At 52.7% G+C, this 23,311-nt stretch overlaps 2 protein-coding genes across 2 annotated transcripts; one reads left to right on the top strand and one right to left on the bottom strand.

The window, feature by feature from the left end:
- Positions 1 to 54: 54 nt before the first annotated feature.
- On the top strand, positions 55 to 2,672 carry LOC132319086 (microtubule nucleation factor SSNA1-like). Its single transcript, XM_059828930.1, has 3 exons — positions 55 to 106; positions 181 to 380; positions 2,423 to 2,672. The coding sequence occupies exons 1-3, from the start codon at positions 55 to 57 to the stop codon at positions 2,543 to 2,545; spliced, it is 375 nt and encodes a 124-aa protein (XP_059684913.1). The 3' UTR covers positions 2,546 to 2,672.
- Positions 2,673 to 5,168: 2,496 nt separating this feature from the next.
- Positions 5,169 to 23,172, bottom strand: TPRN (taperin). The gene is made up of 5 exons (XM_059828970.1): positions 22,111 to 23,172; positions 20,821 to 21,975; positions 6,129 to 6,315; positions 5,732 to 5,862; positions 5,169 to 5,338 (listed from the first exon to the last, which is right to left on the bottom strand). Exons 1-5 carry the CDS (start codon positions 23,170 to 23,172, stop codon positions 5,276 to 5,278), a joined length of 2,598 nt encoding a protein of 865 aa, XP_059684953.1. The 3' UTR covers positions 5,169 to 5,275.
- Between the last annotated feature and the right edge of the window lie 139 nt (positions 23,173 to 23,311).

Genomic DNA, 23,311 nt, shown 5'->3' with positions numbered 1-23,311 from the left:
GCCGCAGGAAGAGGCGGAGCGCGGCGGGACGTCGGGCGGGGCCGGGCCGGGGCGATGAGCGGGGCGGGGGCCGCGCTGCGGGGGTACAACGGCGAGCTGCGGGCGGGTGAGCGGGGCCGGGGCCGACGGGGAGGGGGCCGGGGCCGACGGGGCCGGGGCTGACGGGGCCGTGCCGCGCAGGGCTGGCGGAGCTGCGGGCCCGGCGGGAGGAGCTGAGCGGGCGGATCCGGGAGGAGGAGGCGGAGCGGAGCCGGCTGCAGGGCCGGATCTGGGCGCTGACCGAGCGGTTGGCCCGCACCAGCGAGAGCCTGGCGCGGCACCTGGCCGCCCGCGGCGAGCTCGACAGGACCATCGCCGAGACCGAGGCGGCCTACGGCAAGGTACCCCCGCCCGGGGCTCCCCGCCCGGCCCCGGCGCCGAGCGGGACCGAGCTGCCGGCACAGGCGGTGCCCCTTCAGGGGGAGGTTGGGGCTGGGGTGGGTTCTGGTGCTGTGCTGCGCTGCCCGGGGAAGCGAGGCCCGGTGGTACCGAAGGACACGGGCATCCCCCGCCATCCGCTGCCCAGGGCTCGGCGGGCAGCGGGTCCAGCCGGGCCCCTCTCCAGGGCAGGAAGAGTGGGGGTTAAGTTAAAGCGTATTGTCAGAATACACCGAGACGGTCCTTGGAACAGACCCCTAAAAAAGACCTTCTCCCAAACCATCAGTTGGGGGGGGGGGGGGAAAGGAGGAAAGCAGAGAGAAGACATTGACCCAGAAGACCATGAATTCAGACAGGTAACAACACACCAATGACAGAGCTGTCCGCTTACCAGCCACTCTTTTTGCTCAACTTCCCATGTCATTTCTTCCACCTTTAATGGAATAACACCATTTAAAAAAGTAGCAATGTTGGACCAGTACAGGGGGGGAAGGAGGTGAGGAGCACAAGGGCTGTTGCTGTCATTTCGGTTACTGGGATGGCTCCATCCCTTCACCTGTCCCGTACTTTTAAACTCTGCCAGGCCGGACTGCTTCACCCTGTGCATAGGCCAACACCTGAATTAACTTTCGAATCACACACCCATCAGCTTTTTAAAAAAATAAAAGGATCTTTCCAGCTCACTTTCAGCTAAGCAATGATCTCTATTGGTAAAAAGGGGCTGTTTCATTCTAGAGCACCCTTCCCCTAATAGCTGCTGACTACATTCTCCTTCTCCCATGCCTTTTTTCTTTTTATGTGGTCACTGCTCTGTCTCAGATACTCTTCATCTCCCAAATTCAGTCCTTTCCGGTGACAATTATTTTTCAGATGAGGCTGGAACTGTTTTCTCAGCCTACCACTTCAAGACCTGATGGTTTGGGGGGGAGGGGGGGAACTTGCATAAAAATTCAACAGCTTAGAAATTGTATTGTAAAGCTACATGAACAAACAGCACCTTTCAAAAGAAACCTTCCCTGAGATACAAGTCACAACCCCCCAGCCTACAAATGAATTTTTGTTTATTGACATTAAAAGACAGTCACAGCAGGTAAAAAGCAGAGGTGCTTAGGAGCGGGAATGCAGATGTCCTCAAACAGAAACCAGTAACAAAGTTCCTTTCCTGTGGATGTACGGCTCTCGTCTGTAATCGCACTCCTGGCCTTCCCCCAGCCCCTGACAGTCGCAAGACTCCACCTCCGTCCACGGACAAGGCGGTGAGATCCCACCAACACGTTCTATTGGTGTCTCGTCCTGCGGGACACTTACCTCCATCTCTTCTCTGACCACTTAGTGATTTCCACAAGTTGATAAGAACGTAAATGATCTTTGGGACTACAACCCTACTATCCCATTTTGTTAGCTGTCCACCGTGTTAGAACTTTAAATGGTGAGATGGACAGGCAAGATCTCCTAAACCTGTGGTAGCCTTGCTTCCTAGTGCATAGTTAGTGGGAGTGTTAAGATTATGTACAATATAAGCTAAAAATAGAAGACAATTAATAAAAGGAAATATTTAGACTGACTTAAAAAGTCATTGTAGAGTTGAGTTAGTCTTGAAGCAAGAAACCTAAAGTGTGCAGTTTTAACAGTGGAAGACAGCTGAAACTGGGTCAGCTGAGCACAATTTCATACTGATCTAAAAAGCCCAAGTAACAACACCTCCCTTAATAACAAACCGAAGTTCACCCCACAGCCTGCTTTAGGAAGTTCTCTGTCTCGTGCTCCAAGACAGATAAATCGCTTAAGGTGTTTCGTATGCAGAATATGGGCACGAACCAGAGAAATTCCTCCACAGATATTCCCACAGTGAGATACAGGACAGCATGTCACCGAGAATTAGATACTGTAAGGGCTGGAGAATGCCTCTTGCTGCAAGGTAGATCAGATCAGCTGAATTTTTAGGCAACTTGTAAGAGAAACTGTTTATGTAAAAATAAGCTATTTTTCTTTCTTTCTTTCCCAGATTCTGGAGAGTTCTCAGACATTGCTAGATGTCCTGAAGGGAGAAATTGGGAATGCTGGTAAAGCCAGTGAGCCGCAAAACACTTCAAAAGAAAAACAAGCACGTGGACAAAAGCATTCCTAAACTTGCTTTTCAACCTGGAAAGTCCTGTTGGTCTGGGACAGCTGCTGTTCTGGTACAAGGCTGCCACATTTAATAAAAGTCTTTGCTTTGCAGAAGTAAATTTTCCTTTCAGACGCACTTTGGTATTAGTTAGAGATCTATTAGAGGTAATCCTCAAATGCTAAGGATCAGGGGAGGCATCCTACAAAAAAAAAAAATAAAGCGTTTATTTTGAGCACAGTGATACTGATGCCTATCCCAGGCGGTGACGTATCAGCTAATGCGTTTGCCCTCAAAAAGGGGGGCATTCACCTTGCTCTGCCAAGAGCAAGCTAAGAGTTCATCTGGTACAGACAGGGATTAGAGTGCAAAGCCGGGAAGTGCAAAGGCAGCACTCAGCGAGGTGCAAATCACAGCTACGAGGTAGAGCAGGCAAACTGGAAGGAGGAGTAGAGAAGTCAGCAGCACACCAGGGCACTGCCTGCTCCTGTTGAGAAGCAGACTCTGCACTCCCCCGCCTCCCCTCAGCCTGTCCCAACCAGAGACATCGTAGGCACAGAGCTAATTCACCGAGAAGAGCACGCAGAGTACCAGAGCAGCGTTTCAGTTGGCTGAAGTCAGTGCAACAAGCTGCAGGATATTGTTGGCTTTAGCATTCCTCAGTGATCCACAGCAGAACGAAGTCAGGACTAGTTCAGACACCTTGTCCCTAACTTCAGTTGGAAGCAGCTTTTGCTTCACCACCTGCAGTTTTGTTAAGTTGCAAATCTAGAGATAGGGCTGCCTTAAAGTGGCCTGAGCTTTTCCACAGTGCAAGATACTCACTGGGACCTTTTCTGCTAGAAAAGCTGTGCATAACCTTTTCTTCCAACATAGCTCCTGACCTCCTTTGGCTGTGTGCAGTTACTGGCTGTGGGCACTGCTCAGTGTTTAACTTCACATATCTGGTAACTTAACTTACTCATGCCTTACATCTAGCACTCACTAGCAGTCCTGCATTTTTCCTCATTCTACCCCAGTCTCAGCATCTTGTCCTGAAGTATTTCATTAATGGGAGAAGCCTCAGCACATGGGATTCACTGCTCTTTCCATGGTACTCGTGTCATGTCGGACACAGATGTGCTGCCAGCCACATACTGCTCCTGGGAGGTCACGCGGGGAGCAGATCTTGAGTTAGCTTGAAAAGGACAAGCCTTAGAAGCGCAAGAAGGTGGAAAGCGTTCCTCTGGGGCCCCTCCAGCCAACATCTAACAAACTGCTGAGGTTTTGTGGGTTTTTTTGCATTACCTTTCCAGAAATATTTAGGCACCCCGGGCAGAAGAGGAGAACAGCTAGAAGTAGGTATGTCCTAACATTTAGTCCTAACTGTGTTTTTCAGCAGAACAACCTTCCTCCTGCTGCTACACTATACATCAAAACAAGTGCAAGGTATGGAGAGCATTTTCAGTTCATAGACCAGTGTCAGCTTGACATCATGTATATATAACAGACAAACCAATAAAAATATCAAATTTAATCAAAGATACCAGCCTGGTCCTTTGGATAGAGCCACATGCTGGGGTACCACTCATTTCATGAAGCCCAAAGAGGACGTATCTATTCCAACTGCGTCTCTTTTAATCCCAGAAGTACAAATCACATTAGCAGCAGTGTTCCGTCTTTTCCAGAGTGCAATTTTGACCCTGAGTTTACAGTAGTAGAAAACTTAAATGGAAGAGTCTAGCAGATTCTTTTGCATATTGGCTGCATTAAAGAATTACAATAGAACTATAAAAATCCTAGAAAAAAAAAAACGGTATTCCTTGTTCAAGTTCTGCAGAATAAAAGAGTGAAATGGCCCTCCTGTGCTTCACGTTAGAGGAGTGGAGCGAGCATGGCTAGAAGGAAGCCTCCCCGCCAAGACAGGTAAATCTTGGGCCTGGCCCCGTTAAGATGCTGGAACAAAGCAACAAGAGGAACTGGCAAACTGAAGCACAATCAGCTGTTACTAGAGGCTGGATGCCAGAGTCAGGTACAGACAGATCAAAGCTATGGCCAATGTTTGGGAATCTTCAAGAGGCTGAAGACAGTTGTTCTTTACAGATCAGTGTGAAAACGACACCTAAAGCTCAAGGCATTTATTCCCCTTCCCATCCCTCACACAGTGCATTCAGCTTCCTTCACAAGAAGGTAACTGGCACATCAATTCCACGATGGTTCAGTGAAACTAGACCCAGAAACATACTGAGAACAAACCATGAACCTTCAATGGTTTTCCAAACTGACAGCCAATCTAGCTGTCAAATCACAACCACCTCTGCGAATCCAGCTAACTGCCCAGATTCCGCAGAACCGCTCTTCACTGGGGCCTCTGATGGGAGAAGTATTACAAAAGCTGTCCAGACCCCATACAGTGCCTGGATGGGTGGACTCGGAGAAGCACTGAGAGAGTCTACATCCATCCCAGGATTACAGATCTGTTCTTAAAGACGCTTGCCTAATGGGCAGCTGATCTTGAACAAGGAACACGCAAGGCCACAGGTAGAATAAATCATACACTTTAAAAGTAGTAGTTAGGTCCCAGAATCCAGTGCAAATATTCTCCAAAGATGCCCGACAGCATCTAGTCCACCCTTGGCATCAGGATCAAATGAAAACTGTGGTGACGGAGGGACCCAGAAGCTTATTTCCGTGGTGCTTGCATGGACACTTGGAAGGTGCACTGACGCGTTTTGTCCAGCAGCCGCTGCTGCAGGCTAGAAGATGAAGCGATCAAAAATACAGAGCAGGCTCGCTGCTGAAATCGGAGAGTCCGCCCTTTTCTGCTGGGGTGAGCTGTGGAGAAAGCAGAGTTGACATAGAGGTGTCATCAAATCCAAAGCAAATGAGTACCCACACCTTTGGACGGTGAAGGCTGCATTGGCACCTTGCCCAGGGCTAATGAGCGCATTTAATTCCCCCCTCCAAGCATGCCCTGGAGTACAAAGAGTGCCAGCTGCCTTAAGTCTCCTTTACACAGGCAGGGAGAGGCAGGTCTGCTGGTGGCAGTGGGACCTTGTGTTGATCCCTCTGTGAGCAGTGGCACACCTCGCTGGGCAGCGAACACACACACACAGAGAAGTGTTCAGTGGAAGGCACATCCCATCCCATCCACTGTCCAGACCAACCCGAGCACTGGGATAAGAGCACAGCAGGACAAAGCCGAGACCTGCTTATTTAAAGTCTCACCATGACTTGGTTCCCATGGGAATCAGCTTCCTTTGGAAGGGGTCCCTCTGCAGCAGGCATCTCCTCATGTTTCTGCTCCTGCCACTCACTGAACTTCACAGAGTGCTTTGGGGTGTAGCTGGATAAATCTGCTGGAAGGACAAAGCTGACGTGAATATTTCTCACTGCCCCAAAAGGAAGCAGGATCAGGATCCTGGCAGGGACAGCATGGAAGCCACCCATCTGCAGTTCCCTGTTCTGGTTCAAGCCCTGTCCCTGCTAAGCCCCAATTCTGCTGTCAGAAGTCACCTCCATTAGCATTTCCACCTGTGTGGAGCCCCATGAGGGTCTGTAGGAATCGTGGACACTGTCACACACCACCAATAATCCCACAGTGCCACCACAGTGCCTCACTTACCTGAGTTAGGTGTATTGGGATGCAAAGTGCTATTTGGGCGTGGAAGGTAAAAGGTGCAAGATTTGTCGTCCTCTGTTTCAGAAGTGTGTCCTTCCTCTTCCTCCTCCTCCTCTTCCTCTGCCAGTGAGCTCTCTGACGGGTATTCAAACATAGTCTGCAAACTTGTCTCATTGAAAGAGATCTTCATCTAGAGAACAGCAAAGGAGAGCAATTAGAAAGCAGCACAAGAAATCATTGATTGTAACATTTGCTCCGGCAAAGACCGCCTCCCAGCCCAGAGCTTCACCCTGGTTTAAAGGAGCCATTGCATATCCCCCCACCTTTCCCAACGTGCCTTGCCGTATTTCTTACCACGTTGAGAGAAACCACAAAGGCAGATAGCCAAATAGATGGGACGGAGTCAGGAGGCTGAGTGATACCTCTGGCTTTTTGCGCCGGCACACACTTTGCCATCATCTAACACTGTGATGCCCAGCAGCCAGGAGGAGCTGCCCGCATGTCCTTCAGGAGGGATCAGTGTTGCCAAGGAGGATAGGAAAGCATCCACGTGTTGGAAAGGCAACATCGCTGATGCCTGCCAACTCATTTGTGTACCCACGCTCTAGACAGTAGAAACATCAGTGACCAGAACTACATTTTTGGGAGGACACCCTGGCAAAAAGCTATTTAAGCTAGATAAAAACAGGGTTTAATACCAAAAGTGAGAAGATGGAAGCAGCTAAAGGAGAGATGGTAACAGGTGGTAGTAGAGAGGGAACATACTGGACAAGTGGGAGATACTTAAAGGTTCTGTTCTGAAACCAGTTTTATTTAGTATTCTCACTAGTGACCTTTGCACAGTAACTGGGAGACTGAGAACAAAGAAGACTCCAGCATGGGAGTTCACCAAGGAAAAAAAAAACCTAGAATTTTATGGCTCATTCAGAAAACTGGAGAGCAAGAACACTAGAAATGGGACAATGTTTAAGATCAACCTTTGTTCTAAGAGAAGTTCATCACCTGTGAATGACTGAGAAAGAAAATTTTGGATTGGCTACAGGACTGTAATCATCATTAGGTTGCTGCTTAAATAAATCGGGAATAAAGCAGGGCATTTCCACTGGAAATAGGGACTGCCTGGCTCTATCCTCCCTGTAACACCCAGCAGGTAGCGGGAGGCAGCAACTGGATTCCCCCTTTCTCTCCTCCGGGCTGAACAAACCAGCTCCCTCAGCTCCTCACATGCCATTTCCTCCAGCCCCAGGAGCACTTCGGTAGCCTCCGCTGGACTTGCTCCAGTTCCCGCATCTATCCTGTAGCAGGACACCCAAACCCAGCCACGGCAACTCCAGATGTCCTCTTCCACGTTGAAAGGAAAAGCTGAGGGAAGGGGTTCGTCCCCTGCAGCCTTACACGTCCTAATCATTATCTACCATTCTGCTCAGAAGATCTGGTTACAAGTCATCTCAAGAGGTGGAGAGGAGATTCAGCCTGGTCACGCTAGCGAAAAGGAAGGCTGAGAAAAAGCAGAACAGCTCTTTTTATGTACACCAGGAAAATAAACACCAAGGAGCAGAGAAGAACTGCTGATGCCAGCATACAACAGACAAACAAGGAGGATAAGCTTGCCAGGAATAAATTTACGCCAAAAGCGGGGAAGTACCTAGCCAATGCGGATCAAGGTTCAGGACCAGCTGCCTAAAGGGGTGTTGTGATCCCTTCACTTCTAACTACATGTAAAATTGAGCTAATAGGGTTATGAACAGAACTAAAAGGACATGGTTGCTTGTGACAGGCGGTAGGAGCTGGATGGTTCAGAAGATCTCTTCTGATGCTGTGTAATAACTGGCAAGAAAAAAGCGCAGCACATTTACCCCATGTGCCTAATTTGCAGTTTCCCTCATATACAAAACACACCACAGCCTGAGAAATGGCACGTGGCCCCAAGCAGCTACCAAGCACCATGCATGCTGCCCGGACGCATGTATTTCTTGCAACAGCAGCAGCCGCCTCTCCGCGTCTCCTGCACACGGAGCACCGGTGCGATGCTGCTGCTGCCCACGGGCCCTGCTCAAGCCGACCCTGTAACTGCATGGGGGGGCAGAGCCCGCAAACCGGCAGCGAACGGGAGCCAGCGGGCTACGGCGTAATCCCGCGGTGCCCACAGACAGACACGCTGGAGCTATGTGGGTGAGAAGGGTTTTCAAGGCGAGACAGCGAGCGTTTCACTGCTGCTTTTCAGAAAAGCAATGAGGGGAACTTGAATCAAATCTAGGTAACAGAGCGAGTACCTAACGCCTCCTCCGCACTGCAAATATGCACGATGGAGCTGTGTGCTACTCTGCCCGAGTCCCAGATCGTAACTCGGACACAGGCTGGCTCCCTTCCCCACGCTCCCAGGAGAAGGCAGGCTGGAAATAGCAGAGAGGGCAATTAGCTGCCTTTCCCCATTCCCTGCCCCAGCTCTGGCCAGAGCTGCTCTGACCTTCTCCCAAAGACAGATGGGGAGAGGAATGATTATATTCCAGACAAAAGGGTTTGGAATAAAATGGCCCTAAAGATCAGAGCATCCCAGTTGTTGTTCCCTGAATTTCCCACCCCTGCCACTGACCTAGATGCTCCCTGATCCGAGCCAGGCAGCAGAGCAGGCAGCGACTGCTCACAATGTGGCGTCTGTACTGCAAGGACAAGCCACGCTGCCAGGCACGAAGGCCACGAGGGTGGAGGTGCCCAGGGCTCCTGGAAGCTCAGAAGCTATCCCAGAATCAGACACTGCATGCAGGCTGCTCACCAGTGCTGGAAACTCTGCTAAAGGGCAAGAAGTACTTGACTAAACATGGAAAATAAAGGGGACAGGAGAGATATGCCTTGTTTTTAGAATATAAGCTTGGGGAGATGGAACTAAGTTTTCCTGGTTTTCTACTATCAGGAGGAAATCTCTAAGAAGAATGACTTTGAGTCCAGTTTGGACCAAAGCTGCGTGTAGTGCAAGAGGAGAAAACGGCCTCACCAGGGAGTAAACCCAAAAGAGTAGAAAGCAGCAGAAATGACCAGGAGACACCCCCCACGCAGTGCCCAGAGGCAGCATGCCAACAGCCCAGCCTAAGCCTTGAACTAAAGCAGCTCCCACTTGCCCACAGCCAATTCAACTGGGGCCACTCTCGCTCCCCGGAGCCGGGCTGGGCGTCCTGCAGAACTCTGCCACCGGGGTTTGTCCGGCACCCGCTGCAGAGAGGCCGCAACGCTGTAGGAGGCAATGCTGAAGCGATTCAAAAAGAGCAATCATTAACCACAGCAGTGCCAGCCCCACGCACCCAGGGCCCCAGCCTGGGGGAGAGCGTAACCAGATAATTTGCTGCTTCAGCAACACCTCCGGTTGGGCCAGCGCAGCCTACGCGAAGGCTGACACCAGGCAGTCCTGCTTGGCATGAGTACGCCCCAGTGCAAGACCCCCCCAAAACCCCACGTTGGCTTGCCTTACGGTAGCGTGCCACCCCCCTGCACCCAGTGTGCTCCTACCAAGAAACAGGAAGAGCCCTATGGCCGCTCTGCAATAAAGCACTCGGACGCACCCAGGCAAAGCAAACACTGGAGGAACAACCAGGTGCTGGCACAGGGTCAGGCTCCTGTGAACAGGCTCTGCACGAGCACCCGCCTTCCCCGCACCTGCACACCCCTCCCCGGGATGCTCCATCAACTCTGCCCACGCAGAGCGAGAGCCCCAAAAGGATAAACCTGCTGAGAGCCGTGGCATCTCCCGGCTTCCCCACGCGAGCTCCCCTCCCCGAGCACGAGGCCATTTCAAGGAAAGCACAAAGCAGCTCTGCTTGATCCAGTAGAAGATGGAGGGCAACTTATTCAGGCAAAACTTGGGGACACATGGGTCAACATAGCTGCCTTAAGAAACCCTCTGAGCAGCTGATGAGCAGAACTGAGCTCTGTGCATAGGGAACACGGGCAGATTTGGCCCCAGGAACCACCTAAAAATTAAACTCCGGAGCCCACTAATGGCACAGACAACAGGTTTGCACAGCCAGCAGCCAGCCTGCCTCTTGCCAGACCATATAGACTTTTATGGAAACAGAAAAGGCGACCGGGGTCATTTTCTTTAGAAGAAAACTATCCCAGAAGAGCCAAGCGCATCAGAGGACTCTGCTCATCATGTCTCAGCAGCGGTTCTCCCATTTCTGCCTCAGCAGCAGCTGCCACTTGTGGAAAGGAAGAATTTTGCACCCTTCAGCTATGGATGTTTGCAGGGATTTGGCACTATTTGCTCAGCGGAATGCTTCACCCAGAACTGTGTCACAAAACCAAGGTCCAACCCAAAACCATCTATCTGTGTATTAATACTCTGCCCAGCAATCGGAGCCACACTGGGAAGAATAAGGCAGGCTCTTCAGGGAATATTGCGCTGTTCAGCCACCAGATTCTTGTTGCCATAGCAAAAATCATTTATTTATTTGCTAGGATTTGAACAGTGATGAGTAATAGAGTACCCAGGAAAGAGAAGCCAGGGTAAACATTGCCCAACAAGTGTAAATCTGAGCAGTTATACATGGCTCACTTACAGAAAAAGTCAACGTTGTTTCAGGGGATGCAGGCTGTCGGGACCCAGTCTGCACCCAGACCAACAACAAAAGAGCCCCCATGCAGAGAGACATATTAGAAATAAAAAGAACCAGTTTACAGAAACCAACCTGCGACCTGAACAAGGGAAGTCAGCAGACACCTCACCTCCAACAGTTGAGGTGGGAAAGTCTGCAAGACTCCGCCGTTAATGAAAGAGCAAACACCCAATGGCTTCTCACAAACCAGGGATATCTCTGTAAGTCTTAGGAGCAAATCATGGGGTTAATCTGCATCCTCAACTCCAGAAGCAATCTCTTTAGCGTGGCTTTTCTCTTCTCCACCCATTATCAGATTTGCTTCTTGGCTGGTGTGGCAAAGCCAAAGTGATAAAGTAGGGTGCTTTACACCTTTTGAACAGGAACCTCTTTGGCAATCCAAATCCTCACCTTATAATAGTAAGAAAAAAAATATTGTTCCAGGCATTAAAAGAAAAAAGAGGGAAAAAAAATAAATCACCCTTTAACTATATTCCAGCAAAGAAGAGTCAGGGTCATACCCATCGTAGCAGCCTACGATAGGGCTTAAAACGACTAAGCCCATTTCCCCTTCCCCGCAGAGCAATCGCGAACAGCTGTCTCCCAAAGCCGTGGCTCTTGCTGGAAGCTGCAAGGCGTACCACTGCCGTCCCCGCTCAGCGTGCGGAGGAGCCAGATGGGGTGCCAAGTCGTGGAGCACAAGCTGGAGTTTATTCCTGCCCCTGCTACAGTTACACGATGCCTCCAGCACATCCAAACCCACCGCATTGCTGCTGCAGACTAGATAAGAGGGCAGCAGCTGCTGCGAGGCGACAAGAGGGACACAGCAATTTTTCAGTAACATGGTTATGCTACCCAAGTCCTTCACAAGTTCCAAACAGCTGAGTAGCACCAGGGATCAAGATTTGCTCTTTTCAGGTACTCACTTTCCTCTAATCATCCTCTCTCCCCAAGCAATACAATCCTGAAATGACAAAACTGGTGCCTGCGCTGACTCCCTGGGACACGCATGGGCTGCCAACCTGCTGCTGGGTGTGATTTAAAGCAGCTTTTCACACCTGGTCAATCAAACGCCTCCTCCTTTCTCAGCAACAGCAGCAGGGGGGTTTGGCTGGTATCTGCAGGAAGGGTGGACAACAATTCAGCATGAATACCAAAGAGCGAGTGATTGATATCTCTGAGAGAGCAAGCATGAGCAAACCCAGCGTTTTGAAGAACCTTGTGCTTCCGTTCAGTCTTACATTGAGCTTTGCTACATTTGCTGCTGCACTGGTTGTGTAAAGATTCGGTCAACGAGACAAAAACACAAGACATCCCACCAGCCACCTGAAAACTGCAGCGACAGACAGCTGGGAGCGCATCAGGAAGCCTGTTGATATAGGGCATCCCATAGAGGTTTACAAGAAGCGGCCCCCCACGCTGGGCAGGAAAGCTCCTCAAGCACCCAAACCCATTTGGTAAGTCGGTGGAGGCTCTGCCCAGCGGAGCTCAGGATCTGTGTGAAGAGGAGTGTCTCTTAACACAGAAGAACCTTCCAGCTCCACGCTGCCAGGGGGTGAGAGGGAAGGTCCCTGCACAGACACGTAACTGCTTGCGAGACTGGACACAGAGGGTAGAAGCAGGTATTTTACGGTGGACAAAGATCCCCAAAGGGTTTTCCCTGGTCTTTCCATCTGACCCAGTCTGACCGTTCTCACAAATCAGCAAATTTAGTAAAAGGAGGTGGAGGAGCAGTTCATAAACTGCAAACCTCTGCAGGGACCTTCATTTTTTTCATTACAACCTGCAGTCAATGATCTAGACAACTCTCATGCAACGCAGTTTTCACTCTGAAACTTTTAGATAAAGGATTTTTGGGGAAATGAGCCATTTCATAGGAGTTAGCAATGAGCCTACCTACACGTCTGTACTTGTCCTGCAAACACGGTCATGCGTTAGCCCAAATTGTTGAATAACTCCAGGCACAATCTCTATGCACAGCAGCCTGGAACAGCACCCTGGGGTGCCATCAGCGTACTACCAAGGCATTTGCTGTCATTTGGGAGAAGATAAGGAGCTTTTGTACCTCTAAAGCCTTTCCTTGACACAGGATGAAAGGGGTTTTCCCTGACAGGTACCCAGAGGAATGGTGGGGACTTGAGACTTGGTTCCTATATCAGATTAACCCTGTACTGCTATGGCTGAAGCAGCCTAAATATGCCCAGAAAATTGCAGATGACACTTCAGAAATGTACTTTTCTGCCATTCTGTACAAAAAGAAGGGGTTTGGGGCACAGGAGTTGGCTACTCCACCGCAAGTTCACTTGATCACGCTTTTCCAAGAAGCGTTTCCCCAAGAGTAACAATGAGTTTTGCTCAACAGTTAACTGTATCACAGACTTAGCTACTGAATAGAGCTACAAACACTAAAGATTTACAGCAGTAGCATGTCAAGGAAGCGCTGTGTTGCTGGCAAAGGGGAGGATGCCTCCAGGATCGCATCCCAGCTCCCAAGTCACAAGGCAAAACAAGAAAGTCTCCATTTACAAGGCAACCCACAAAGCCAGCTCTGTGTAATCAATATGCTGAAGCACATGGTAGATAGAGGCAATGCATGGAGATTCGAAATATTAAACTCCTTGTACAAGACATGGGGAAGTTTCAAATTCCTGGTGAGAAGTGACAGGGTAGGGACAGTCCCCGAGAGCACTGCAGGGCAGGCTGCTCCTTGTTAACTCTTCCCTTGACTGTGTCAGCCAAGAGGAGATGCCAGCGCCCAGACAACCACAGGGCAGTTGGAGCCCGAGTCTGACACGGTACAAAGCAGCCATTCACCCAAGGATCCCTTCATTCCTTCGCACATCTGCAGGCAGAGGAGCCAGAGCCTTCCACAGTCAACAAGCAATTCAAATAGTACTTACTTGGCCTGTAAGAATGGGACAAATCTCCCTACGTGTATGAAACAGAGCTCATCTGAATACATAAAGAGAGCAGGCACAAACAAAATACAATTAGTGCCAAGACTTGCTATCTTCATAAACAACGTGCAAAACTCCCAAACAGCAGAGGATTCTGCTTTACAGGCAACTCCGAGCCTACAATTTGCAGCTACAAAGTGATGCTGTGTTGGGAGATGCCACTCACAAACATTTCTGTGCAACCAAGACTGACCAGAGCAGTCCAAGCAAATACCTCGGTTTGGTGAAAGTGAACCGTCTCCAGCTGGAATGAGACAAAAGGAGCACCATTTCCCAGGAAATACAGGGAGGCTGGGAACAGAATTACTTCCCAGCCTGGCAAGGAGCTCATTCTAGACTTCAGGACCAAAAGGCTTCAGTGATGTGAAGAGTATTAGCTGCACGACAGAGGTCACGTCTCTCTCGGCCTTTTTCTGTACTACTAATATGCAAAAGATACTTCCTTGAAGAGAAGTGACTAAGTGCAGCAAGTTCACCGCAGGCCTTACGGATATGCCCTCAGACTTGCATTTTCACTGGCTGCAAGCTATACAATTTCCCTAAGCACACGAGAAGTTTGCTCTCATAGTGTCCGAGGTATTTTCTTCAGCTTGCTTTTAGTCCAAACGCCTACAAAAACCAGCAGCTCCCTCCTGCCAAGTTCCCCAGACCACCTGAAGGGCACCTCTCAGAAAACATCAGCACCAAGTTCCTTCAGTCCGGATTTTCCCAGGATGTTTGTGAAGTTTCTCTGTGTGATACAGACGCTTCACGTGACGCTTCCTACATAAACTGTCCAAACAGCGGTACCGTTACAGCTTCGTGGCATGCCCACGTCCCACTGCGGTCACTAGGAAGAGCCTGGGTTTGTCAGGAGATTTTCAATTGCCCAGGTTTCACTCAGGAGGGGAGTAAGCAGAACCCCGGAGGCGAAGGAAATGCTGCTGCAGCGGCTCTTACCGAGACTTCCTTTACTGCCACTGAACCTGGAAATGAAACATTCTGATTTTTCCTGTCGTTTCCCACATATAACACAGACAAGCAGGACTTCTCCCCTCCCTTCTCAGGAACACCGTGACCATGTACTGGAAAAAGCAGAGGGGGGAGGAAAACCCAAACCCAAGACAAGCTGAATACTTGAGACGGAGGGAAATTATAAACCATCTCCAATCTGGTCCACAGATTAAGGAAACTGATTAAGAGAACGTTAACTGTAATCCGCGTAATCACAATGCGGAGCACCAAGCACTCCAAATCTCCTCTCAAGCTCTGGGGCGGGTTGAGCCCTGGGCATGTCCTAACCAGCTTCAAAGGCAGGCTGGTCTCTTATTTGCGTAAGAGTTTCTATTTTAGCTCTTCTGCCCCGTTCCCTGTGCTGCTGACAGCGGCAGGCAAGCAGGGGACGGGAGGAAGAGAACCGGGAGGAATTTGGGAGCAGCTCAGACTGTCGCTGTGGCACGAGACAAAGCATGGGAGCGGCGAGGCCGTGGAGAATCTCAGAGTCGCAGAAAATTTCCCGCTATGGAGACGAGATAAAGACGACTCATCTGCTCTGCCAGGGTTTAGTACAACAAAGTACCAGCACTTCAAGGAGCTGGCAGGCAGCGGGGAAACAAAAAACAACCTACCTCCCCACCGATAGCCTCAGGTGCAGCTTGTGAGGTGGTTTAAAGACTATAACCACAATAAGATCCTGGTTTCTAGAGTCTACAGCCATCAACATCATAAGTTAAAATCAGCAGAATTAGGGCAGGGAAATTGCACTGTCTGGGTGAAAGAGCCTGCGCGCATCTGACAGCTAGTGGAAATCACCTCCGCAGGGTACGCACCACGCCCCATCATCCAAGACGTGCATTTTCTGAGCGGGACTTGTCACTGCTGACCTCACCTACCAGAAATTCAATACATCCATGTCAGATACGTACTACAGCCCCTCCTTAGAGGTGGCAGATGTACTCACCCCAGCGGAGCACAGCCACGAGACAGAAAACAGAACAGGAACACGCAGCTCTCCGAGAGCTAAAGAACACAGATCTTTGTCCTGACCCCTCCAAAACAGAGATAAGGGAATCTAAGTAATTTTTGCAGAGATCTTTTTGCTTCTACCACCAGGTTAATTTACTTGTGTTATACATTGCAAAAAAATACTTCATGCAGTCACTGGTATTTAGATTCCACACTGTGCAGACTTGCTCCAAACAGGTCTGGGCAATAGTTGGAAGTGTTCATCCCTGCCAACATCTCGAGCCTACACTTGGTTCTCACAGGAGACCATCTCCAGCAGAACTGAACAGATGGAAAACTACAGAGCAAGAAGTTCAGCAGGTTAGACCAAGAAAACTGCTGCCCAATCCTGCCCATGACGAAAAGCTGAGGGATGTTGAGAATAATTTTTTAACAGACATCTAAGTGGGCATTTGGAAGCCATATTCAGGCATGGTGCAGCTCAAAACGTTAGGAAATGGACTATGCTAAAGTCCACGTAAGCTGGAACTTTTCGAAATTCAGCTGAAGCTGAACAGCTTTGAAGACAATTTTGCAAAGAAGCAGGAAAGCATTGGACTCCAACGGTTTGGATCCCACCAGCCTTGCTCTCATAAGCCCTGTTCGCACAAGGCTGCAGCTCACCTTCCTGCCCTCGGCAAACTGCCAACTGTGACGAGCAAAATAGATTACAACCACCAACAATCTGGTGTCTGTTGGCTCTCAAGTCCTGTTATTTACAGGACTTTGGGTGGCCTGGCCAGAAGTCACCTTTCCTGCAGGATCCCCAAGAGGTACCGGGTCCTGGAGAGGACAAACGTACTGTGACTTGGGATGAACTTCAGGAGTGACAAGACCTGAGGAAGGAGCACCAGTCGGTGCAAATTCTGCACACGTAGGACCTTTGTGGCAGAGTCCAGCCTCCAACAAGGCAAGACCATGAAGCCTGAAGACTGACAACTACTTCTCGGGAGCCCACCTGGCTCAGCAGCTCAGTCCTTTCCGATCACTCGCTCCAACATGCCAGTCACATGTTTTACAGAAACCTAGATTTCTATCTTGCTGACACCTTTATTGTACGGTATTCTGGCAGGTAACCAAACCAAGATTGGTTCTTGTCAGCTCAGCCGAGCTAGATTTTATCCTCTGAGATCCCAAAGATCCACATCCTGCAGCAAAGCCGTCCCTTCCTCCTGGGGCTGCTCTCAGGCTGAAGCGTCTTTACTTCTGTAATCACAAAGTACGAAGACGAGCGCTGAACAGAGGTCACCAACAGTGCTCTGCATCCTCTCCCCCACTCCCTGTTTAGAATAAAGGTCAGTAGGTCTCCTTCCACCCCTGCGCACGTATCCTGCCCTCACCGTCAGAGCTGACAGCTCAGCCAGCCCCTTCCAGCAGCTGCCCAGCGCTCCGCTTGAAACCCAGGACATCTCCCCCAAGCTGCAAACGTTCGCTTAGTTTTCAAACCGAAGTCACACCCCCAGTGCTTTATCTGAACTGCGATACCGCTTGGAGAGGTCTCAAAACAGCCACGGAGTAGATGAACAGTCCCGAAGGGCGTCCTAACCCCTGGGGGAGGACAAGAGCTCAAACTCCCTGCCCACACGGGCAGCCCAGTCCGTGGGACGAGCACTGGGGCTCTGCCCTCCACCTGCAGACCTTGATCGCGTCCCACCATACACAACCCCACGTTCACCTTCACAGCCCCGGGCGAACGACGACTGTCCCACCGCAGCAGCTCTGGTTGCACAAGAGAGCTGGGAACCCATTTTTTATTCTGCACAGAAACAGCATTTCTCTCTCTCCCTCATCGGCTCAAGATCCACCTCCAACCCCAAAACAAACAGCTGCTTCACATATTTGAAGTGTCTCGAAGGAGCAATAAAGCTATTTTTCTTGAAAGGCCTTGAACACCAGCAGGCCACAGCAAAGTCACAAGTATAACTCGGTCCAGCAGCCGCACGGCTGAGAGCAGGGGGCTGGAGCTCCCTCCGCACAGACCACAGCAACGCTGGAACCCGCTCCCACGCTGTCCCAGCCACCCTCCCGCTCCAAAAAGCCACGGAGGATGTGGACCGGAGGACGTGGACGAGTCAGCTCCATTTTGCTGGCATCTCTACCATAGTCAGGCGATCAGCAGCCAGACAAGGGGACAGAAAAGGGAGGCTGAATTTCTGCGTTTGAAGAAAAACACAATTTGCATCTCACAGAACAATCGGTCTAACTGCCAGGACAGTCCCTCTCTGTACTAATAAATCATTAGGCCTGACTGGAAGCACAGACACCCGCCGATCGGCAGGAACGCGGCATTTCCAGGCTGTGCTAGACCTGCTGCTTATCTCGCCCAGGTTCCTGCTGGGCACCAGCGAGCAGATGAAGTTTTCCAAATCATTGAAGTTTCACTCAACACCACTTCCTTAAGCCTGGAGCATACTTAAAGACATTTCAGCAAATCCAAGGCAAGGGCTGGAAAGGAAGATGCTCAGCAGGAAGTGGGCTCATCCAGCACGTCTGTCTGGAGGGAATCACCCCAAAAGATGCAGGTAGCTGCTCACTGAAACCAGCATCAGGTTTGATTTTGATACCCCCAAAAGAGAACGGGACATTGGTTTTACCAAAGAACTGCAGCTCCCAGCTCACAGGAAACGTCTGTTTCTGCCCAATTCAGGCCAAAACCAAGTTTCTGAAAACCCCGACATATCTACAAAACAGAACCCTTGGTTTTGGCCGGTTGCCTTGGCGACACACAGCGATCTCTTGGGAAGAAACCAAGGAATGCATCCTAATACTAGCTCCTTCCTTTTCAGGCATCAACACTCAGCCTTATTACCCAGAGTAAAAGCCACAAACATCCTCTAGGTTAAGAGTATACAGAAATTTTTCCATCTGCTACAGCATCAGCATCTTCTAAACCTTGACCACAAAGTCAAACTCCATGCTTGCCACCCCTAGCAGGAAGGGAACTGAAAGAAAACCCGGTGTTTCTCCCACTACATCGCCACATTTAATTTTACCCAGAATCTTGTGTCTCTACTACTTCTTAAGCTGGATCTTATTTTCCGAAGGGTGCCCATTTGCTTCAGCCTCCTAAGCTCTGCCATGTAACAGGCAGTTCCTCCTTTGTCTGTTGATACCTCTCTTCTCGGAAACTAGATCTTTAGGCAACTTCTCACGCAGGACATCCCCCACAGACAATTCTTAGCGAATGCCGCTACAGTTGTACGTGGGTCTCGCAGTATTTAGCACACTTCATCTTCAGAGTGCCTGCAGAGTGGGATAATTAATGCTATTAAGCTGGTAAGAACAGAAGCGGAGAAGCTACGTGACCTGCCCAATGTCACACAAATCCAACACTGAACAGTCAAAACAGTTGTCAACCAATTTCAAAGAATCTTACGATATTTTAGGTTGGGAAAGGCCCTCTGGAGGTCTCTAGCCCAGACTCCTGCTCCAAGCAGGTCTGACCTGATCAGGTGCTCAAGGCTCTCTTCTCAGGCAAGTTTCAAATAGCACCAAGGATGGAGATGCCACCACTTCTCCGGGTTCCTGTTCAGTGTTTGACCAACCTCTAAACAATTCAGTCGCTGCACTAGCCTTGACTCCGTCTCCCACCCTCCTTTTTGCGCTGTTTAAGGACAGCTTCCAACCACGCACCACTTAACTGAATATTTTTGCTTACTTGAGGCTTTATTCTTTTACCAGGAAGGCTGCCACCCCAACAGCACCGCCCTGCACAGCGAAATCTGCTCTGCTGGCCGCATCAGAAGCCGGGCTTATCTAAGAGAGTCTGTCCCGCAAGGTTTCATGTGTATTTTCTGCTCCATCCTAAGATTACCCATAGCTGTAACACATCTTCTTGATATTTTCACTATTTATACCACACACATGATTTGGTATAGATTCAATTAATACCCCAAACTGCACAGAGCCAAGAAAATAGCTGGAATGAGTGCAATCCAGCAGGTATTTAAACAGCAGAACGACTGCAGTCTGATCAAGCATTTCCCTGTAGGAGGACAAGGAAAAACTACAGGAGCACTGAGCAAGACTCAACACTCCTGCTTATTTGCTTATTCCGGATCTCACGGCGCTCATGCTCCAGATCTGCTACCTGCATTAGCCACAATCAAATTAACACTGAGTGCATGCTCTTACGAAGGAATCTAACAACTTTAAGCCACGAGAAACAGCACTCTCTGCCTCCCTTCTAAATGAGATACACCCTATTCAAAGGATTTCCTCAAATTACAATGCTTAGTGCCTCAGGCACCCATGTGGATTCAGTCCATCAAATACTTAGTCGAATTTAGGTAACGGAACGTCAAACAACTCTTGCTGCTATGGAAAAACATGTCACGTCGCAGACCTAGAAATCGGGATTTGTCACCTCGGCGTGCTGCTTTCAGAGCCGAACAATTCACGCTTACTCCTCCGGCGCCGCAAAATAACCCGCTCTTTCAGCATGACTGTGTCTTTATCACATCGAGATGCATTTCACCAAGCCATACAAAGATTAATTCTCAATTTAAGGCTCACAAGGATCTAAGTTATAGCCCAAGCAGTGACAAACCCTGGCATTCGCTCCAAAGACACTTGGAGCAATCGACATCTCACGGATCTTCAGAAATGCAGCTGCAGATCCAGAACGAGCAGCCAGGTGGTATAATCCTATCAAGGAGAGTTAAGTTGTTGCTGATCTCTTTCTGCCTAATAGAGACCTAATACTTGAGCCTCTATCAATAGATCACCAACGCGGGGAAGATGCCAACACCACGCTGCCCACTGTACTGCGTCACAAGCCGGACAGTGACCACGGGGAGCTCAATGCGCCCAACAGCCGCCAGACACAGCGAGCAGAGCTAGAGAGGGGGCAAGTCCGCAGCCGTTCAAACCCCGCGACCCACCTCGATTTTCTAAATACCCGAAATACTTTACTTTCCGTTATCACACCTCCAAGAAGCAACTGTGGGAGAGGCCCTGCAGTTATCACAGGTCATATCCCACCCTCATCTACTTGGTGGAACAGCACCCAATGCCCTCCTCTCCCTGAGGGCAAGCCTCTGGCTCTCAAGAGGACCAGAAAAACACTGCCCATTGTCCCACCCGGTGCCTCATGGAAAGACAAACCAAAAGTAGTACCGAGCTACTTTCAGCCTGGCTGTCCAGCGCAGAGGCGCCCCAGGCAGTTACCTTCTTGCGGCGGGAGCCCGTCTTGCTCATGCAGGACCTCTCCAGGGACAGGTACCCCCCGATCACTTCGATCTCGTTCACCGTGGGGTAGCGCTTTTTATGGGACATCCCTGTTTGGGGCCCATCAGCGTTCTCCATGGCTTTGCCTTTTCCTTTGCTCTCCTCCTCCTCCTCCTCTTCCTCCCGCTGTGGCCTTCCGCTAGCATCAGTGAGAGTCTGCAGCCCCGAGGCAACGGGCTTCCTTTTGGGCACGACAGTGAAGGTGCTGCCTCCCCTCTGGTGGGGGGCAGAGTGTGGTCTGTAGAGGGGCACGGAGGAAAACTCCATCTCCAGGTCAGCTCCTCCAGGCTGATCCACCACGCTCCCAGTCCTCGTGGCCGAGCTGGCCCTGGGGGAGAGCTCCCCACTCTCCGGCTCCACAATGTCATCGATGTAAGTCACAGGTACCAACGGATCCAGAGGCGCCGGTGGGGAAGCGATAGGCTCTTCCTGCTCCGGGGTGGAAGCCCTCGGGGGCTCCTTTGGTGCCTCCTCCTCTGAGGACGGTGGTGGCGGCCCCGGCCTGGCGCTCTGGGCTGGGGGCAGAGTCGGGCCGCCCTCCCGGCGGGGCACGAAGAGGAAGGAATTGCGCGAATTCAGGCGCAGCTTGGCCAGGGCCTGGGCCTGCAGGTCGTGGGCCGGAATGGCAGCCAAGTCGGGCTTGGGGGCCGGGTGGATTTCGAAGGAGTCCCCGGCCCGGGGGGCAGAGGCGGAGAGCGGCTGGGTGGAGCTGGTGGCACTGGGGGCCAGACTGGCACTGGGCAGGGGCGACACGGTCGATTCGGCCTCCTCCGGCTTTGGCCTCCTGGCGTTGGCTCTGGCATGGGAAGCGCTGGCGGATGGCACTGGCGGCCCCTTGGGCAGCGCGGGACGGCCGGCGGGGACAGCCCCGGGCTCGGGGACACGGCTGCCGGGGGGCAGCCCCCGGGGGGTGACGGTGAAGGAGTTGGAGCCGATCTTGTGGAGAAAGCAGTTGGCCTGGGGGGCTGCGGCCTTGGGGGCAGCAGGGAGTGCCTGGGGAGCTGTGGCCCGGGGGGGAAGTGGGGCTGCCTGGGGGGCTGCGGGCTGGGGGGTGACAGCCCGGGGGAGAGCCGGGACCGGCTGAGGGGCCGCGGGCTGAGGGGTGACAGCCCGGGGGGGAGCCATGACCAGCTGAGGGGCCATGGGCTGGGGGGTGACAGCCCGGGGGAGTGCCGGGACCGGCTGAGGGGCCACAGGCTGGGGGGTGACAGCCCGGGGGAGTGCCGGGACCGGCTGAGGGGCCATGGGCTGGGGGGTGACAGCCCGGGGGGGAGCCGAAGCTGCCTGGGGGGCCGCGGGCTGGGGGGTGACAGCCCGGGGGGGAGCCGGGACCGGCTGAGGGGCCGCGGGCTGAGGTGGGGGAGCCCGGGGGGGCACCGGCTGCAGGACAGCAAGCTGGGGGGCGGCCGGCACCGCTGGAGGGGGGACAGCCCGGGGGGGAGCCGGCAGCGGCTGGGGGGCGGCCGGCACCGCCTGCGGAGATCCCGGTCCCGCCTTTGGGGCCGAGGCCCGGGGGGAGCCGGGTCCCACCTGCGGAGGGGGCGGCCCGGCGCGGGGGGAGCCCGGCACCGCCGGAGGAGCAGCCGGCCCGGCGCGGGGGGAGCCCGGTCCCACCTGCGGAGGAGCAGCCGCCCCGCCCGGCCCGGCGCCAGGCCCGGGCCCGGTCAGCGCCTCCCCGCCGCGGCGTCGGCGGCCCCGCGGCCGCTGCCCGAACTTCTCCAGGAGGCGGCTGACGGTGCCCGGCTCGGCCGCCTCGGGCGGCTCCGGGGGCTCGGCCGCCTCGTAGATGACGACCTGGTCAGCGCGGATCTCGGCGAGGGCGGCGCCCCGGCGGGCCAGCAGCTCCCGCAGCGGGTCGGGGCGCCGCGGCGGGTCGGAGCCGGCGGTGGCGGCGGCCGGGTCCCGGCGGCGGCCGGGCAGCGCGTCCCCCTCGGCGAAGCAGGCGGCGGCGTCGGGCTGGGACTCGATGATGAGGATGTTGTCGGCGCGGATGGTGCGGATGCCGGGCACGGCGCTGTACAGCTCCAGCAGCTGCTGCAGCGGCCGCGCCGCCCCGGGGCCGTGCCCGGGCAGCCCCTGCCGCAGCCGCCGCCGCTCGCTCTCCAGCCGCATGAAGGGGTTCTCGCGGAGCGGGCCCAGGCTCTCCGCCACCACCAGCCGCTCCCCCGCCGGGGGCTCCGGCTCGCCGCCCGCCGCCCCGGCCAGCTTGGCTCGCTTCCGCTCCAGGATCTCCCGCTTCCAGGCGGGCTGCGCCCGCGGCCCGACCCCGAGCGGCGGCTCCGCGCTGCTCATGGCGGCGGCTCAGGCAGCACTGCGCTGCCCCGCCGCCTCCGCCCGCCGCACCTGGGCAGGCCCCGCCCCCGGGCCGCCCTCCGCGGGGCGGCGGGAGCGGGGCGGGGCGGGCGCCATGACAGGCCCGGCGGCGGGGGCG

Source organism: Gavia stellata, chromosome 24, assembly GCF_030936135.1.
Source record: "Gavia stellata isolate bGavSte3 chromosome 24, bGavSte3.hap2, whole genome shotgun sequence".
Lineage (NCBI taxonomy): Eukaryota > Metazoa > Chordata > Aves > Gaviiformes > Gaviidae > Gavia > Gavia stellata.
This window is presented reverse-complemented; position numbering and strand designations above follow the sequence as displayed.

Coding starts and splice junctions, on each gene's coding strand:
- LOC132319086 (XM_059828930.1), top strand. CDS start 55: ATGAGCGGGGCGGGGGCCGCGCTGCGGGGGTACAACGGCGAGCTGCGG. Junction 107..180: donor CAACGGCGAGCTGCGGGCGG/GTGAGCGGGGCC, acceptor CGTGCCGCGCAG/GGCTGGCGGAGCTGCGGGCC. Junction 381..2,422: donor CCGAGGCGGCCTACGGCAAG/GTACCCCCGCCC, acceptor TTTCTTTCCCAG/ATTCTGGAGAGTTCTCAGAC.
- TPRN (XM_059828970.1), bottom strand. CDS start 23,172: ATGAGCAGCGCGGAGCCGCCGCTCGGGGTCGGGCCGCGGGCGCAGCCC. Junction 21,976..22,110: donor AGCCCATGGCCCCTCAGCCG/GTCCCGGCACTC, acceptor GTCACCCCTCAG/CCCGCGGCCCCTCAGCCGGT. Junction 5,863..6,128: donor TCCCAATACACCTAACTCAG/GTAAGTGAGGCA, acceptor TTGTCCTTCCAG/CAGATTTATCCAGCTACACC.